General features: G+C 34.1%; 1 protein-coding gene across 2 annotated transcripts in view; it reads left to right on the top strand.

The window, feature by feature from the left end:
• The window catches only part of Klp98A (kinesin-like protein 98A), an 18,051-nt gene extending 3,283 nt beyond the window's left edge, over nucleotides 1-14,768 (top strand). The window contains exons 2-14 of one of the 2 annotated variants that reach the window (XM_017610145.1): nucleotides 3,345-3,568; nucleotides 7,810-8,123; nucleotides 8,890-9,059; nucleotides 9,133-9,556; nucleotides 9,623-9,859; nucleotides 10,164-10,676; nucleotides 10,765-10,938; nucleotides 12,527-12,649; nucleotides 12,816-12,929; nucleotides 13,005-13,189; nucleotides 13,255-14,093; nucleotides 14,178-14,353; nucleotides 14,429-14,768. In XM_017610145.1, coding sequence (XP_017465634.1) covers nucleotides 3,345-3,568; nucleotides 7,810-8,123; nucleotides 8,890-9,059; nucleotides 9,133-9,556; nucleotides 9,623-9,859; nucleotides 10,164-10,676; nucleotides 10,765-10,938; nucleotides 12,527-12,649; nucleotides 12,816-12,929; nucleotides 13,005-13,189; nucleotides 13,255-14,093; nucleotides 14,178-14,353; nucleotides 14,429-14,671 — 3,736 coding nt within the window. In that variant the 3' untranslated portion in view covers nucleotides 14,672-14,768. The remainder of the gene's footprint in view (nucleotides 1-3,344; nucleotides 3,569-7,809; nucleotides 8,124-8,889; nucleotides 9,060-9,132; nucleotides 9,557-9,622; nucleotides 9,860-10,163; nucleotides 10,677-10,764; nucleotides 10,939-12,526; nucleotides 12,650-12,815; nucleotides 12,930-13,004; nucleotides 13,190-13,254; nucleotides 14,094-14,177; nucleotides 14,354-14,428) is intronic. The other variant, XM_017610146.1, reaches the window with a different exon arrangement.
• The last annotated feature ends 2,577 nt before the right edge of the window (nucleotides 14,769-17,345 follow it).

Genomic DNA, 17,345 nt, shown 5'->3' on the forward strand with positions numbered 1-17,345 from the left:
ATTAGGAGGTTTGTGGGATGATAATTCTGTGTGTGCTCCCCGATTGCTCGTTTAGGAGGTAAAAGGGATTACTCCCCCTCCTAGGACATCCAATGTTAAAGGGAGTATACAAAATTACATGCTTATACACAGAAGCATAGGGAGCAATGGGGAGTATTCGTATACTCCCAAGGGAGTACTCACCGAGCAATCGTACGATGCTCCCAAGTTCTACCGGGCGATGAAATATTTAAATTTTTAAATTACATACTTATAGAATAGGACACAAATTTGGACCCAGTAGATAATTTTAGGAACAAAAAGCTCTTCTAGAACTGCTCCTTTAATAACTAAAAATCACACTTATTTTAGGTATTTATATCAAATATGTTTTAGTGTAACTGAAAATGACTATTAAAACTAATTTGTAATGATTAATAATATAAACTTATGCAGTCGCGTAAGTTGTGAAGGTCAAATAGCGAAAGATTCATTGGATAAACCTGAAAATTCATATATCTGGGTTTTTGAACTCGCTGAACCCGAATCCGAATTCCGTTAACCTCCATAGTGTCAGCTTCGAGGTTGAGGGTTAAATTGCGAAAATTGTATTCAATAAAGAAGAAAAAAAATATGGGGATGCCTTGATTCTTTAAGGTCTTCTAAGGCCAAGGCCATCTCAAGGTCAAATTCTAGAGAATTGTATTGAATTTTGGGGTTAATTGAATGAGTTTGCCCTATTTGCCCTTCGAATGACCTCGAACCTGACGTAATGGAGGCTCTAGACCTCGGATTCGCATTCAGCGTGTCGAATAACATTGGGATATAGAGGTTTGGTCCAATATGCAGAAACCTTTTTTTTTTTTTTTTTTTTTTTTTGTAAACCTGTGTAGTCATTATTCTTAAGTGAAAAAATAAAAATCATATAATAATCATTATTTTTTATTAAAAAAAAATAAATAAAAAATCAGGTAACAATAATTTCATTTGTGCGAAAAAAAATTAAAATACTAATTACTATCTTTAATCATTATTGGTTAAACTCGAAAAAAGTTATTGTAAATCACAGTAAAAGATCTGAACACAAATATGTGAGTATAGTTAAAACCGTTTTACAAAAATTACAACTTGTGGATTTCGTGACATTTTCTTGACATTCGGCTATGCTGTAGAAATTTTCAAAGGCAAATCTCGAAATAAGATGGTGTCAAATCTTTCTTCTCGTTTTATTACTATACCTAGTATAAGTACAAAATGATTCTATAGTGTATTTTGTTTTAAACTGATTAAAAATATAACCAGATAGCCGGGCGGGTGTGTATACCCAACTTTTTAAATTTAAATGATCAGTTTCCATGGCGCTATTGATCTTCTAGAAGAGGGCTTAGGTTTTGTAAGTCAATGTTAATTTCAGAGATGCTCAACAAACTATCAGTCTTGTAATGAATTTTCATTCGCCTCATGTTCACACTAAATCGTTCCACATTCATGATGCGCGAACTATATCGGTCAACGAAATTTTTCGCCTGTGAAATGTTTCACCTAATATTCATGATAAGGCTGATGAATCGATTTCGTTTTGTTGATGCGCAAAAATAATTAAACACCTAGCGCTTAAATGCATGCTACAGCTTAGGCGTTAACGATTTAATTTCTTTTCGTTAAAAACCAGAATAGAATTATTTTGATAATTACCTAAACGATAAAAAACTGAACCGTTTCAAAAGAAACGATTTTTTTTTGGTAAACGCTAAAATTAACATTTCAATGCATCCTTGGTTATTTTGATATCATCCCCAAAAGTATTCCATGTATACTTTTTAATGAAAGATTTTTTGGAAGATTAGCATGCAAAATTCTCGTTCACTATTTTCTTTTTTAAAACGGTGTTAATTGATAATTAAGAAATAACAAAATTTGTAAAAAAGAATGTAAAGCTAAGATCCCATTATCTCCGCAATGGGCCGATTTTAGGCGCATTTGATGTACCGATAGCGTTAACAATAGGGCGGTCCAAAATAAGTAAAGTCGGAATTATAATGCTCTCACCCCCTAGGATTGTTCTATATCGAAAAAATATACAAATATTTAGAGGTTTTCCATGTACTTTATATGGAGAAAGACAAATTTTCGTAGAAAGCTCTGATTCGCTCCAAAAGACTTCCAATAACAATACCCAATTGCTTATTTAAAAAAAAAAAGGAAAAAGCATTTGCTAAATTTGTTTGCATACGGCCACAGTGGGATCCTAGCATAAAAAGAGTTTCCAAAAGTCTTATATAATTATTATTAAATTGTATTACCGCCACCACTGTTGCCTTAAACATTTTGTGTTTAAGGGCTGTTTCCAGCCTTCAAGAAACCCGAAAAAAATTCATACAAAATGACTTACAAGAATTGGAAAAGAAATTTTCTTTTATCAAACTTCTTAAGTCAGTTTGCAGCCCTCAAGAAAAAAAATCGTATATTTATTTCTTCAAGAAATTTTATAGCAAAGCAGTGTTTTTTCAAGCAAATGAAACAATGAAAAATATTTCTTGTGATTATTCTTGAGAGCTCGATTCTAAGCTTTAATATATGTATACTGTGGCTATGAATTTTTAAAATATAGACTTACATAGCTTCGTTGTACATTCAATCTTTCTCTATTCTAAACAACAATACAAACGTTGTAAAAATGTGATGAATCTCACTCAAAGTACCCAAATAAAGAAAGATGCTCTACTATTTAGTACAACACTCTTCTCAAGGGGCTGTGCAGATGATACGAAGCTAGTACGCCCTTCCACCGATATATCTTACTTTAAGATCCGACTGTAAATGCTGAAGATATGAAGAAAAATGGCACAAGACGACCGCTACGTTCATCCAAAGAAGAAATTCGAAATTGCCTTCGAATCGAAATACTTTCTTAGCAAATGTTTAATGGTTTTTGGCAACCTTAAATTTACTGACATTAGGGTGGTACGTTACCGTGATAGGAACTGAGATCTGGTGGGTAAGTGCTAGAACGGGGTAATTGAGGTCATTGAACTTCGGATAAAAAAAAGTTGTCTCCTTGAGACATGAATTACGATATATCATATTTAAGATCCGACTGTAAATGCCAAGATATGACGAAAAATGTAACAAAAGCGACCTCTACGTTCGGCCAAAACATTTTTTCTTTCGAATTCGCTTTACAGAAATACCATAGACTCCGGGGTGTAGATACGAGGAACTTTTTTTTCTTGTACGGTCTAATAATATGAAATATAATTACCTCAATCCCTCTATTTAAAAGATTTTAAGTAAATGTGGTTTTCAAAATCCAAAATTAGAATTTATTCATGTATTTATGTATGTATGTATATCTTTAATTACAGGGAAATCGATATGGATGCACAACTCATTGTGCAAATGGACAGCAAAAAAACCCGCCTCCTGAAACCAAAACTGCAATCCATACGCGATGTTGGACGCGATAATCATCATGATTTCACATTCGACTACTCATACTGGTCATTTGATGAGCATGACAGTCACTTTGCAACCCAAGAAGAAGTTTACAACGATCTGGGTACAGATGTCATCGACTGCGCCTACGAAGGTAAGTTACAACATGTTTCTTGCTGAAAACAACATTTCATTTCATTTTTCAAATTTAAATAATCGCATGTGGAATTGCAATGAATAGAGTGAATTCGCACAATGCGCATAGGCTTTTGAAGTTAAAACAACAGTACGCTAAGACAAAGGTGACAAAGATTGGCAACAAGAGTACAATATGTCTAAGCTTGCCATTGCAGTTCAAGTAAAGGAGTATGGAACTCCATGACCATTTGAATTACATAACTAATTTATGTATGTACATATGTATGTACATATATCGTCGTCTAAAATACAAAACCGCGTATCGTCATTCTGCAAAAAACGCAACTGACATTTGCTGTCAAAAATTTGCTCTTGGCTTAATCCTTATCCTTTCGTCTTGAAATATACTAGCTAGAAATGCGATTGCTTTATAAAAAAGAGAGCCATTTTGAAATAAGCGTGTTTTTACTCTCTAGAAAATAAGTTACGCCACCTCACATACGCGGTTTTGCATTATCTTGATACGCGGTTTTGTACTTTAAACGACGATATATATATATATATATATATATATATATATATATTTTTTTTTTTTTTTTTGTTAAATTAACGTGGTTTGTTAATGTATAAAATGTTTAATGAGATATTTTCCTTAATTTATCTTATGTAAATACATACTTACATAGATAAGTATGTATTAGTAAACAAATTATGAAAGTGTGTACATAATTATGGTAATATTTTACCAGCGAATGAATTACAAATCGCTTTTGCGTGCAATGATGATGAGCCGTGCGCCCCGACTTTTTATTTTTATTTTTTTTTACGATCGCAAAAGCCCTTACACTTAACGCTTTGCGATTTTTTGTGTTTTTATTGCAGTAAAAGTTGATGAGCTCATACAACATTCGCATAAGATTTTAGTGATTTAACCAAATGTACATATGTACATGCATATGTCTGTATGTGTGCTAACATTTACAGTGCCACTTTTTCTCGTTTCTGGAGCTTCAATTAGCTAGCATTAATGATGACGTGAATAAAATTCTGGCAGCGAATGTTGTTGGTTTAAGAGTTCGTTAAGCTTTCGCAAAAAGTGAAGTTTAGACACTGTCGGAATTTTTGGCCTTCTGTTGGCAGAGCTAGTTTGCCGGTTAATCGTGAACCCGTTACGCCTACTGGCTAACAAACGTTAATGGAAGAATAAGAATGAAAAGAAAAGCTTGTCTAGCTCTACTGGAATAACCTGAATGTGATCATAGTAAAAAAGCGTGTGTCTAAAACATGGTACTCGCTTCCAGCGTACGGCGTGATTTGCTTTTAGATATGTGCGTAATATGACTGTACATTATTGTGGTCCAAAAAAAGTTTAAAATATCAAGCTCCCACCCCTTAGTATTTGTCTATATAGAAAAAAATAAAACGTGATTTTTTTTTTTTTTTTTAAGAAGTTATTTAGAACTCAAAGCCCATGAAGTTTCTCCATGTATTTTATATGGAGAAAACATTTTGGAAAAAATATAGAATTTTTTGAAATCAATATTTTTCGATCGGAAAACTCTGTTTCTCCTCAGCGAACTTCCAATAGTAATACCCAATTGTTTATTTTAGAATTTTTTTAATAATAACGACTTTTATGGGTATTGTATTTTTTGAAATTTTCGAGGGTCCTGTATAAAATATTTAAGAAAATGGTTGCATAAACAATTGGGTTTTGTTATTGGAGAAACAGAGTTTTCCGCATTCTAGGAAAAGCGGATATCCCCATTTAAAATACATGGAATTGAAAGCAGATTTCTTTTTCAATTTAGAAAAATCCTAGAGGGTAGCTTAACAGTTTAAACTCCTAATTATTTTTTTTTTGATGCAGAATTACATCTACGGGCATTTTTGCATCAAAAAGAAAACTTGAAAAATATGTCGCTTACGTTTTTTGACGGTTATGGCTCGATATATGTATGCAGTATCGGTCATATCTATTGCACGCCGTTTCAAAGTTATACTATTGTTTTTTTGTATATATTTTCAAAAATTTTCAATTAATATACAGGTCATTTCTAACAAAATCCATATAGACCCAAGTTTAAAACTACAAAAAATGGAAACAAATATGCATATAAATTTTAAACTTTTTTCTCAGAAGTCTTAGGTTTTTTTTTGAGCACACCGTTTTATATCCCATTCAATTTAAGTTCGATAATGTGCAAGTTTTAAGTTACTAAAAATTACCGTTGGTCTTTTTTGTTAAAAATCAATATTCTCAGCAACAAGCGCTCCAACAATATAACGACCCCAAACACATATCCCGCCTTGCTACTCCCTATTTCGAAGAAAATGCCATCGAATGGCTTAACTGGATGGCTATATTAAAATTGAATTGAGCATTGGTGGTAAATTTTGGACTCCATGGTGGCGCCCATCTCGGACCGCTATTCCGCTCTCAGTGAACTTTCTATATATCGTCGTTTAAAGTGCAAAACCGCGTATCAAGAAAACGCAAAACCGCGTATCAGCAAAATGCAAAACCGCGTATGTGAGATTGCATAAATTATTTTTCTAGAGAGTAAAAACACTCATATTTCAAAATGGTTATCTTTTTTATAAAGCAATCGCATTCCTGGCTAGTATATTTCAGGACGAATGGATAAGAATTGAGCCAAGAGCTTGTGTGAGCAAATCCAATTTTTGGCAGCCAATGTCAGTTACGCGGTTTTGCAGAACGACGATATGCGGTTTTGTACTTTAAACGACGATATGCATATACATACTTCATCTGTGAGGGTAAGTTAATTATGCCCGGCTTAGGTTCACTACTTTGATGAATCGGCTCAAACATTAAATAAGATTTAATAGCAATACATTTCAGGCGTTAATTCTCTTATATTTTTTTGTCTGTTAATTAAGATACATTTTGCTTGGTACTGTAAGTATAATTTTGAATTTGGTTGCAAATGATATGTCCAACGTATGCAAGTAAATTGCAAAAGTACACACCACAATATTTGGTTACGGGAAAAAGTAGATAAGTAGTGCGTGTTGGCTGCAGTGCGTTGCTTTAAGCATCGCAATGTTAGCGCACTTTCGCTGGCCCAATGCAAGCTAATCTTACGAATAGTCTGAACCCACATGCATATAAGTATACAGCAGCGGTCAAAATAATAGCAGTAAAATTCAAAATTATATTGCTTGCAACTCCTGTTTATTTATTTATTTTTAATAATTGTCATTAAGTATATAGTTCGATCTATAACAGAAACCACAGAAATAAAAATTTAAAATTTGCACAAAGTTAACAAAAATGAATCAAACTTCAAACAAATTTTCAATCTTTTTATTCAGAATGTTTAGAAAATTTATCGAGTATTTAGTTTTGTAGTCTATTAAATTTTAATATAATAATAAATTGAGTTTGAGTGACTTAAAACTTGCACTTTATTAAATATACTAAAACTGCATACTCGAAAAAATATCTAAACATTCTGAATAAAAAGTTTGAAATTTTTATGAACATTTTTTAAGTTTGATTAATTTTTGTAAACATATAGCGTGTGTGAATCGATAACAAAGTTCTATGGGGAAAGCTGTTGAATAATATTTTTACTAATGGTGAGACAGTTGTGCCAATCTGCTGTGCGCATTGAAATATTTTTTGACAGCAGTAAATTTTTAATAACCGCAGATTTATGTGGAATAAAATATTACAAATTGGCATTAATATTTTAAGAAAACATCTATCATCGTTGATTGAAATTCATCAATTTAAGGACTTATTTAACAAAAAATTACGTGCATCAACAATCTTCGCGATTGTCAAAATTTTCTATGCATTTGTCAAAAATTTCACTAGCCTCATGAGCTACTGAAATTTTATTCACCTCATAGTTGTCAAAAATTTAAACGTCGCGAACTTTGTTACCGATCTTAGATCGATTTTCGTTTTAAATGAAATTTATTTAAAGTAAATAAATAAACAGGAATTGCAAACAATATAATTTTGAATTTTGCTGCTATTATTTTGACCGCTGCTGTATGTACTTCTTTTTGTTTTTTATGTATGTCTATAGCTTAAAATAAAATACGCAGGCTATATTTGAGGGTGGAGTGTTCCGCTATCGTGGTTGCATTTTACATACATATAATGTATGTATAAACGTTGCTATTATTTGTTTAATGAACTTTGTGCAAGGCATTGCATTTATAAAAAATACATTTTTTTTTTAAGTTGTACTTAAAACAAATTCCATTCTCTTTTTGCAGGTTACAATGCATGCGTTTTTGCATACGGTCAAACGGGTTCGGGCAAAACCTTTACTATGATGGGTGCACCCGATAATCCAGGTTTGATTCCACGCATATGTCAAGAGTTGTTTGCGCGCATGCGTGTCGGCCAGGAATCAGGTACAGGCTATAAGACACACGCCAGTTATTTGGAAATTTATAATGAACGCGTGAAAGATCTATTGGGTCCGCATAGCGCTGGACATGGCTTGCGTGTACGTGAGCACCGCACTTTAGGACCATATGTCGAGAATCTCTCCCAACATGCGGTTTCGAATTTCGAGGAAATTCAGGTAAGGATTCGTTTTATTGTGTACATATTTATTATTTGATGGTAAAAAATTATGATCCAAAGCTTCGTGAGTTAAAAAAAAATTCTACTACCACTTGGTAGTACCCAGGTTGAATGCCCGGTCTGCGAAACTCTCAAATGATAGAAATCGTCTTTCTTAAGAAATAATACAATCAAAAAGTGTATGTAAAACTATAACTGAAAAGTGTTTACTTTTCAAGCAGAATCTGTGCAAATATACGCACAAGATGTTCAAGATTTGTTTTTGAAATGTTTAAAATTACAAACATTTTGAAAGTAGAAATATATTTTTTACAAATAATAAATATGAAGTGCTCATATTTATTCAATTTTAAAAACTTTCTGTGTAGTTTTTCTCTAAGTGAAAAATTTTGTATGTAAAAGTAAACAGACAGTGTTTAATTTTGCACACATTAGGAGAGGAAACTGGTTACCTCTAGTTATATGCGTAAATTTAAACAAACATTTTTTAGGTGAAATTTTAAACATTTTATGTGTAAGCTGTGAAAATGTGAAGAATAAATGTTAAGAACTCAAAAAACAAATTTGAACCATAATGCCAGGGCCACAACCGTAACCGCAGGTATCTATTTAATTTTAGTTCTGCTACGTTAGGGCTATGGCGTTATGGTTATTGCACCTCTAATTTGGCCTTAACAGAGGAACGTAGAATATTTTGTTATAATTTCTATCTAGTCTGTTTTCTTCGTTATAAAGATAAATAGTCGCATTTTTTAATTTTGTAGGAATGCATTGCTCGTGGCAATATTCAACGCACCACTGCGAGTACAAATATGAATGATACCAGCAGTCGGAGTCATGCTATTTTTACCATAACCTTTGTACAAGCCGTCTTCATGAATGATATGCCAAGCGAAACTGTCTCAAAAATCCACTTGGTAGATTTGGCAGGAAGGTAAGTGAACATGAATCTATGTAAGCTGAATTGTAAATGTATAATCGTAAACATACGTACATATATGCTACAGTGAGCGAGCGAATGCAACTGGCGCCACTGGACAGCGCCTCAAGGAAGGTGCACATATAAATAAATCCCTAGTGACATTGGGTAGCGTGATCTCAGCATTAGCCGAACAAACGAACACCAACTTTGCCACACTAGCTAGCAGTCCAACTGGCACAACCAAAAGAATACTATACATTCCATACCGTGATTCTATACTCACATGGCTGTTAAAGGACAGTTTAGGTGGCAACAGTAAGACAATCATGATTGCCGCACTCTCACCGGCGGATTGTAACTACAGTGAAACACTTAGCACTTTGCGCTACGCAAATCGTGCCAAGAATATAATAAACAAACCAACAATTAACGAGGATACCAATGTTAAATTAATACGTGAATTGCGAGAAGAAATCAATAAACTAAAGTCCATGCTAAATGGTGATATTGTAAGTACGAGTAAATGTAAATGTTCATAAGAGTTACTTCATTTTTACTTTTATTATCCGCAATAGAACACATTGCAGCCTTCGTTAAAAGTTTTAGAAGATCTTCAAAAGAAGGAAGCTCAAGAGAAAGTTTTAACCGAAGAGTGGACTGAAAAATGGAAAGAAGCACAATCCATTCTACAGGAACAAAAGAGTTTGGGTCTGCGAAAGTCTGGTCTAGGTGTCGTTTTAGATTCGGAAATGCCTCATCTCATTGGTATTCATAACGATGTCACCACGGGCGTTACATTATACAGCTTGAAGGTAAAAAAGAGAATGCAATTTCGTGCAGAAAGAATATAATACAATAAATACTCAGTCTGGAAAATGAGAAAAAGATCTTTCAATGCTTTAAGCCTTCCGCACTCGAGTCTATGTTCCTTTTTGCATAAAATAGGCAGAGTTTCAAATTCCTCTTGATTCAACTTGCCTTAAACGGGAGAATATCTTATTGAAAAAGCTCTGCATTTATTTAGAATCGCCCTTCATTTTGCCGATTGGGGAAGATAAACTTTTCACTACAAATTCCCCCCTCGAGAATTTAAATAATTTTTCGATCTACTTACAGGAGGGTGAAACACTTATCGGCACTGAGAATTCAGATACACCTCAAGACATCGAACTTGTTGGTGATGGCATACGGCCACAACATTGTAGAATTGTTTTACAAGAGGGCATTGTAACATTACATCCACATCCTGGTGCTCAATGTTGGCTCAATGCGCATCTTATCGACGAGCCAACACATATATCTCAAGGCGACATTATTTTGCTGGGACGTACGAATATCTTTCGTTTCAACAATCCTGCAGAAGCAGCCAAATTGCGCAAAGATCTCAGTCGCTCCCAATTGGATATGTCTCGTTTATCATTGATTACGTCATCTCGTGAAAATTTGCTAACATCGAGTTTTTATTCGGAAGAAGATTCCATGAGTGGTAGTATGACTGCATCACCATTGAAACGACCCGAACGTCAATACTATCCAACAAAACCCATGTCGCGAGATGATCCAGAATTGCAAGACGAAAATCGTAAAATACTTGAGACTATTGAAAATGCCTTAAAACAACTGAATATTGTTAGTATAAGTTGTGCTTAATTTTAGAAAATATCGGTTGTTGCTATTGTATCGTTATAACGACTTCAATGTTTTTTGGTTATATTAGGAGCGCGTACAAATGCATGACCAGTACAAAGCGAAGGTGCGAAAATTGACGGATGAGCTCAAACGCTTGGAAATTGAAGAAATGGACAAATTGGACATATTGCGCTGTCAGGAACAAGAGCTTCTTGCCAGAAGGGATATGCTACTCTGGGAGAAAAACAATGAAAAAGTGCAGGTAAGAAGTTATTGTAGGTAATTAGTCTATTCTCTTGTTTAGGTAGAATCAGCGTATGTTAAAAGTCATCAATAGGCGGCTGTAAAATATTCATTTTTCACCCATCAAGAATGTCCAGAAAACCGCAGTTCTCAAATCACAAATTTATGTGCACATATTTACAAACTAAGCTATTGTAGTATCAAAAATCACCCATATGGGGATACATATTACTAGGCTCTCTTAATTCAAATTGAATTTGATTTTTCAAACAGGTGGCACCCTACTATAGTTCAGTTAAGAAACAAAACGTTTCAAAACCATTTCGATTAATACCCATTTTATAATACGTGATTTATTTTTTAAATAATTTGAATATAAATTTTAAAGAGTGGCCGCTCTTTTCAGAAAAGTAAGACTTTACAGCACATCTGCAGTCCAAGCCATTGACACCACATTTTGACAAATCGAACGAACGAGGCGGATATGTTGGCATTGATTATTAAATAATTTTAATTAATTGTTGAACTGAGCTGTCGGCCGCTGTGGTGTAGTGGTAAGCAGTGCGCGCTGCCACTCATCAGCACCTGTGTTCGAACCCTGGTCAAAGCAACATCGCAAAAAAAAATATAGAAAAAAGGTTTTTTCTTAACAGCGGTCGTCCCTCGGCAGGCAATGGCAAACCTCCGAGTGCATTTCTGCCATGAAAAACAGCTTCTCATAAAAATACAATCGCCGTTCGGAGTCGGCGTAAAACTGTAGGTCCCTCCGCTTTGTGTGACAACATCAAGGCGCACGCCACAAATCGGAGGAGAAGCTCGGCCAAACACTAACATATGTATGTGTGGGAGCAACTCTTTTCCAAAAAATAAAACCAGTTTGCACATCTACAGAACAAGCGCATTTATTTGACACCCCATTTTTGAAAATCGAGCGAACAGTGTTTATCCTGGACAAAAAATGCCTTCGCGTATTATATATGTATACAGATAGGTCAACATTTTTAAGTCCGCGAAATCATGTAAAAATGTTTTTTTTTAACCTAAAAAGTTCATTTATTGTTCCGTAGGATCTGGGTTCGATTCCTAGTCCGACCAACATCTAAATTAAAAAATTTGTTTTGTTTTTCAAGGCAATGGCAAAACTCGTGTGTATTTCCCTCCATTTGTGTTATAACATGAAGTCGCATACCACAAATTGAATGAGAGGCTTGGCCAAACACATAGCAAAGGTGTAAGCGCCAAAATATTATTATTATTTGCCCTAAAATTCATAGCTAAACTATCATCTTTAAGACTTATATCCGCTGTGTTAGAAGCAGGCTCTGTAATTTCAAATTTTTCTTTTATTTAACAAGTTATTTTTAACTTAATTAACATTGCATAGTTTTGTTATTTAAATCTGTATTTTTAGTTATTTTTTAGACTTTTGTGATATGAATGCCTCAATAGAGTTAAAATAAATTTACATTATTAGATCACATCTCTAAACTTTTTGTTGATGAGGTTAATCGATTTGGCTACGGAAACATTCATAGTTTATTTATAATTTAACTTATTCATAATATTTTATTTCTTATTTTATTTATTTCGTATCTTTTTCGTTTTAGATTGATATCGTCTGTAGACAAATTTCAGCATTTCAAACTCAGCTTGATTCAAAGAAACGAGATTTTTCTGAATACGTTGCCAAAGAATTGCAAGAAATGCAAGATTGTGGCAAATTAGATGAGGTTTGTGTTGTAAATAGTTACAAAAAACGTTGAGCAGTAGTGATAAACACTTTGCATTAGTTTGTTGTACAGACTTTTAACAAACACTTGCTACTTACATAGTACAAATGTACTTACAAATATTATTTATTCGTCATAATTAAATAAACAAATTTTACATTTTTAGATCGGTATTAAGATTGAAGAGTTCACTCCCTTATCAGATCAGCTATTGCTACAAGTCGCAGATTCTTTGGACTTATTTGCGTCACAATTTATAAAGGACACAGTAAAAAGAAATGTAAATGAAGATAAAATTTGTTTGATTAATTTCGGATTTTGTGTTTTCATTAATATTAATTTTCGATTTGCATAGAATGACGAAATTCGAAAACTCGACGAAAAAATCATGGAAAAAGAATGCATTTTAAATGCCAGTACAAAGCGAATTGCTCAAGTAGATGAACAAATTTTGCAAATACAACAACAATTGGAGAAACTACAGGAAGAACGTCAAGAAAGTGAAGCAAGCTCAGAGTTTTTACGACAAAAAAAGCTCGGGTATAGAAAAAATGCATTTATTAAGCCAAAAGGCCAAAAATTTTACTAAATTTCTTTTTCAACAGATTGAATTTAAACTTAGCAAAAACGACCTCCACCAACACAGATGACTCAACCTACCACACTGCGCAATCAAATATTTCACTGAGCTCACCTACCATTGTTGACGATCAGATTTCTCCACTTAGCACACTCTCAGCGACGTCAGCAGACTTAGATGACACTAGTACCACAGAAAGAGGTGTTTCTTCGAGCATTTCACTTAAAAGCAGTCCATCTGAGAGTTGTGAAGTGGCTAACAACAATTTGATACCGACCCCAGCAGCTGCATCAAAAGCTATAATGAGCGATAGCGGCGTATATTTGGATCCGGTTAGAACAACACAACAGGTTGCTAATTGTAATGGATTATCTACTAGTAAAGGCAAAGACAATAACAATAGACTTGCTGAAGGATTGGAAAATACTGCAATTGGCTCAGCTAGTGGGAATTCCGGTTCAAATGGCACAGGAATGCGGACATCCGACGAGGATAGCGCCTCATGCTCCTCATGTGAAACGGGGCGTAAAACGGATGTGCCGCGCCCATATTGTTCCATGCATGCACTTAGGCGTAACATTGCCAATCAGAAGGCATTAATTATGAAAAATCTCGAAATGAATGTGAGCAAGGCGCAGCTAGATGAGCAGATTGTAGAGCTGCAGGAGCTGCAACGTAGGCTGATTGCCATGGAGAAGGAATTGCTCGATTCGCCAGATGATTGTATTGCTGAGAGAGATGAGTGCAGTACATACTATCGAGGTGAAAATGACATAAATTACGAGTTAAGTCCAAATGACTGTATGGATGAGTCAGCTTACATGCCCAGCATGACACGCTCTTGCCCCTCAATGAGGGATTTTCGTAAGAAAAATTTTGCCATATATTTTAAAGCTGTACGAGGATGTTTGAAATAATCAACCTCATTTTCTTTTACATTTTAAACAGCCGAATCAGAGCATTTCATTACAATACCAAGCTTTGTGATACGTGGTGCCGGAAAACAAACGCACTACGAATACGAAGTGCGCATTACACTTCCCGATGGCAAGCTTAACATCTTACGACGCTACAGTCGTTTTAGGGAATTGCATTTGAGCATGAAACATTGTTATGGAGCGAAAGTAAGTACAAAATCGTTTGAATTATTTTGCATACTGAAGAGCAACAAAAACTTGTTTAACTATTTATCTATGCAGATCAGCGCCCTGCCTTTTCCACGGCGAGAGATTTTCTCCTCCAACAGCGAATCGGTGGCTAAGCATCGCAGACGACTGCTTGAACTTTATTTGCGGCGCTTGTTTGTTGTTTGCACGAAAATACCACAGTGCCCCATTTATGAGGGACCCGGCGGGCCGGGCCTCACTCGTGCCACACTCTCTCAGCTCTCGCCTTTTTTCAAGAAAGGTTTGTTCGAGAACGGCAAGCACGGGACGGGATAATAGTTACTCTACTGCTAAATTACATCCTGCCTATAGTATGCCTTTTAGTTTATTTTTACTATTTGTTAAGTTATGTATACTGTGCAAGGTGATGTTGTTGCACAGTATAATTTTTGATCTATTAACATAACACAACGTTCCTAGATTTCTTACGAATATTATATTTTGCTTTATGAAACTTCGGTGGAGGGCCACTCTTAATGTAAAATGAGTGAGTTGAAAATTGTAGTAAAACTGCACGTTGCGAAAAAAGCAAAAAAAAACTTCGTATTTACGTTTAATTATATATTGTATTATATTTAAGTTTTAATAGATTTGTTTGATTAAATTTTGAATAGTTATGTTATAGGCGGCATACACGGTGCGTCTGACTCGCGAGTCATTTGTCTACGTGTTGACTCGCCTTCGACTACACGCAGCTGAATCATTCAGAGCCATCACGGGAGTCATGTTGGTGTAACTAACACATATTTATTTTCACAAACACATCCAAACCGAACCACGAGTCAGACACACTGTGTATGCCGCCTATTAATTAAAGAAAAAACGAACGGAGCAATAAAGAGGGAACATTTAATAAATTTAAAATGCCTTATGGCTAAGTTTAAACTGTGGCTCAATATAAGAATATGCCTTATAAATTAAATACATACATCATAAGGATAACTGCACAGATTTTCTGTTTCACTTTTACTTTAAGGCATCATTCAAACCTACCGGTTTTTATCAAACCGAATTAAAAAATATTCAAATCGATTTTTGCGTACGCCTTTACAAAATTGTGGAAATTACTAGCTCTGTTGATGTTTAGTGTGACCAGGTGGTGAAAAAAAAATTCTAAAATATAATGCAACTCATAAGTTCGTTTGAAGTTCTTAAATACTGTCAGCATTCATTGGACTTCTTATAAATATAGACGTGAATTAGATATTAAACAAATTAATAGCATCTTTTTTTACTAGGTTCGTTATACTAAAGACTCAATTAGCCTCAGCATACTCATAACAAACGTTTCAGTTCCTGAACAGTCTTTTTAGCTAATCAAAAACAGTCAGGCATATTCAGACATTTGGCATTAAATAAGTGTGGGCTTGTCCGAGGCATGTAACGAAAGAGGCAATACTACAGCACTAATCAAAATTTGCAAAACCTTTGCAACGGCTCAATTCATGAAATGTTGCTAGAAATCTACACCGAACGTGATATTTTAATGATTCGCGCAACACTGCGATTGTAATTGCAACTCGAACAAGCCTTATATATATTATACATAACTGATGTTTACTTAATAGCTTTCATGTGAAATAATTATTCGCTTCACTACTTCGCAGACGAAATAAATTTTCAATACCAAGTATTGAATTTTCTATTGAGGATTTCAAGTCCTAGAAAGTTTTGATGCTCCTAAATCCGCAATGCCGCTCGGCAGGCAATGGCACACCTCCGAATGTATTTCTGCCATGAAAACAGCTTCTCATAAAAATACAATAGCCGTTCGGAGTCGACGTACAACACAAAAGGCCCTAACGCTCTTTATTTCAAAATTTACCTTTTCACAAATGTCGATAGGCAACTCATTAAAAACCTCATAGATTTTAAAGACAACTACTAGTTACAATATTTAATAAAAAATAGTGGCCTGTAGAAATTCATAACTAAAGAAATTTGGGTCAAAGAAACAAAAATGTTAAATATGCCCTCTCTACATACCTACATATATGAAGTTTAATTTAAAATTGTTGTAATGCAGCCAATTTGTTCAGTTTTTATAGTAAAAATTAATTAATTACTGCGGCCAAATTCATTTCTTCCCCATTTTCCAACTAAACCAGTGAATAAAATGCTAAAAACGAATTTTTTAGCTAAATTAAATAAAAAAGTTCTAACCTGGTCATTGGAAGTTTCATCGTCGACCTTTGTTGACTTTGTCGTGAGATGGATTGATAGCATCAAAAAAATGCTGAAATGGAATAAAACAATAATCTGTACGTACATTTATGTACATTTGATACAGCAAATACGAACAAACTGTGATTAATCTCTCGATATTAACGCTAAATTGAAATTTTGTAAATTGAAGTCAAATTGTGCATGACGATATACTTTATATGTTGTAATGTTAAAATGCAAAAATCAGTTTAAGGTACTAAAAATTAGTTAAAAGTATAATTCAACTTTAAACTTTTTTATATGTAATTTTTATAAGTAATATTAAAATATTAAATAGAAAAAATATATATAAAAGAAATGTAAAGAAATACTAAAAGATAAGGCAGCAAGTATTTAGCAGTAGAGTAATATATCAGACGATTATTATGTAATAAGTATAATAGATAAAACGATTTAAATAGAAATTTAGATATGGTACTAGTAAAGTACTTAGGACACATGTATGGGGCTGTTCAAGATCTTGTGCATATGATATTGCATTTACATGCAAACGGTAGCCACGGTAGCAATCATAAAATTTACAAATGCAAATCCAAGACCATTTGCACAATTCATTCTGAACAGGCCTTATGTATTATTGACGAAATCATGTAAAATAATGCCAAGTTGTAAGTGTGTTGGCACACAATTGAAAACAGAAGTATTTAAGTTTCAAAATTTGCCCATTTATTTGCGTACATACTTATAAAATTATCAAAATGGTGGTATTGAGTTTAGGGACGTT

The sequence above is a fragment of the Rhagoletis zephyria genome, unplaced genomic scaffold (assembly GCF_001687245.7).
Source record: "Rhagoletis zephyria isolate East Lansing unplaced genomic scaffold, Rhagoletis_zephyria_1.1 Rzeph_scaffold_00285, whole genome shotgun sequence".
Taxonomy (NCBI): Eukaryota; Metazoa; Arthropoda; class Insecta; order Diptera; family Tephritidae; genus Rhagoletis; species Rhagoletis zephyria.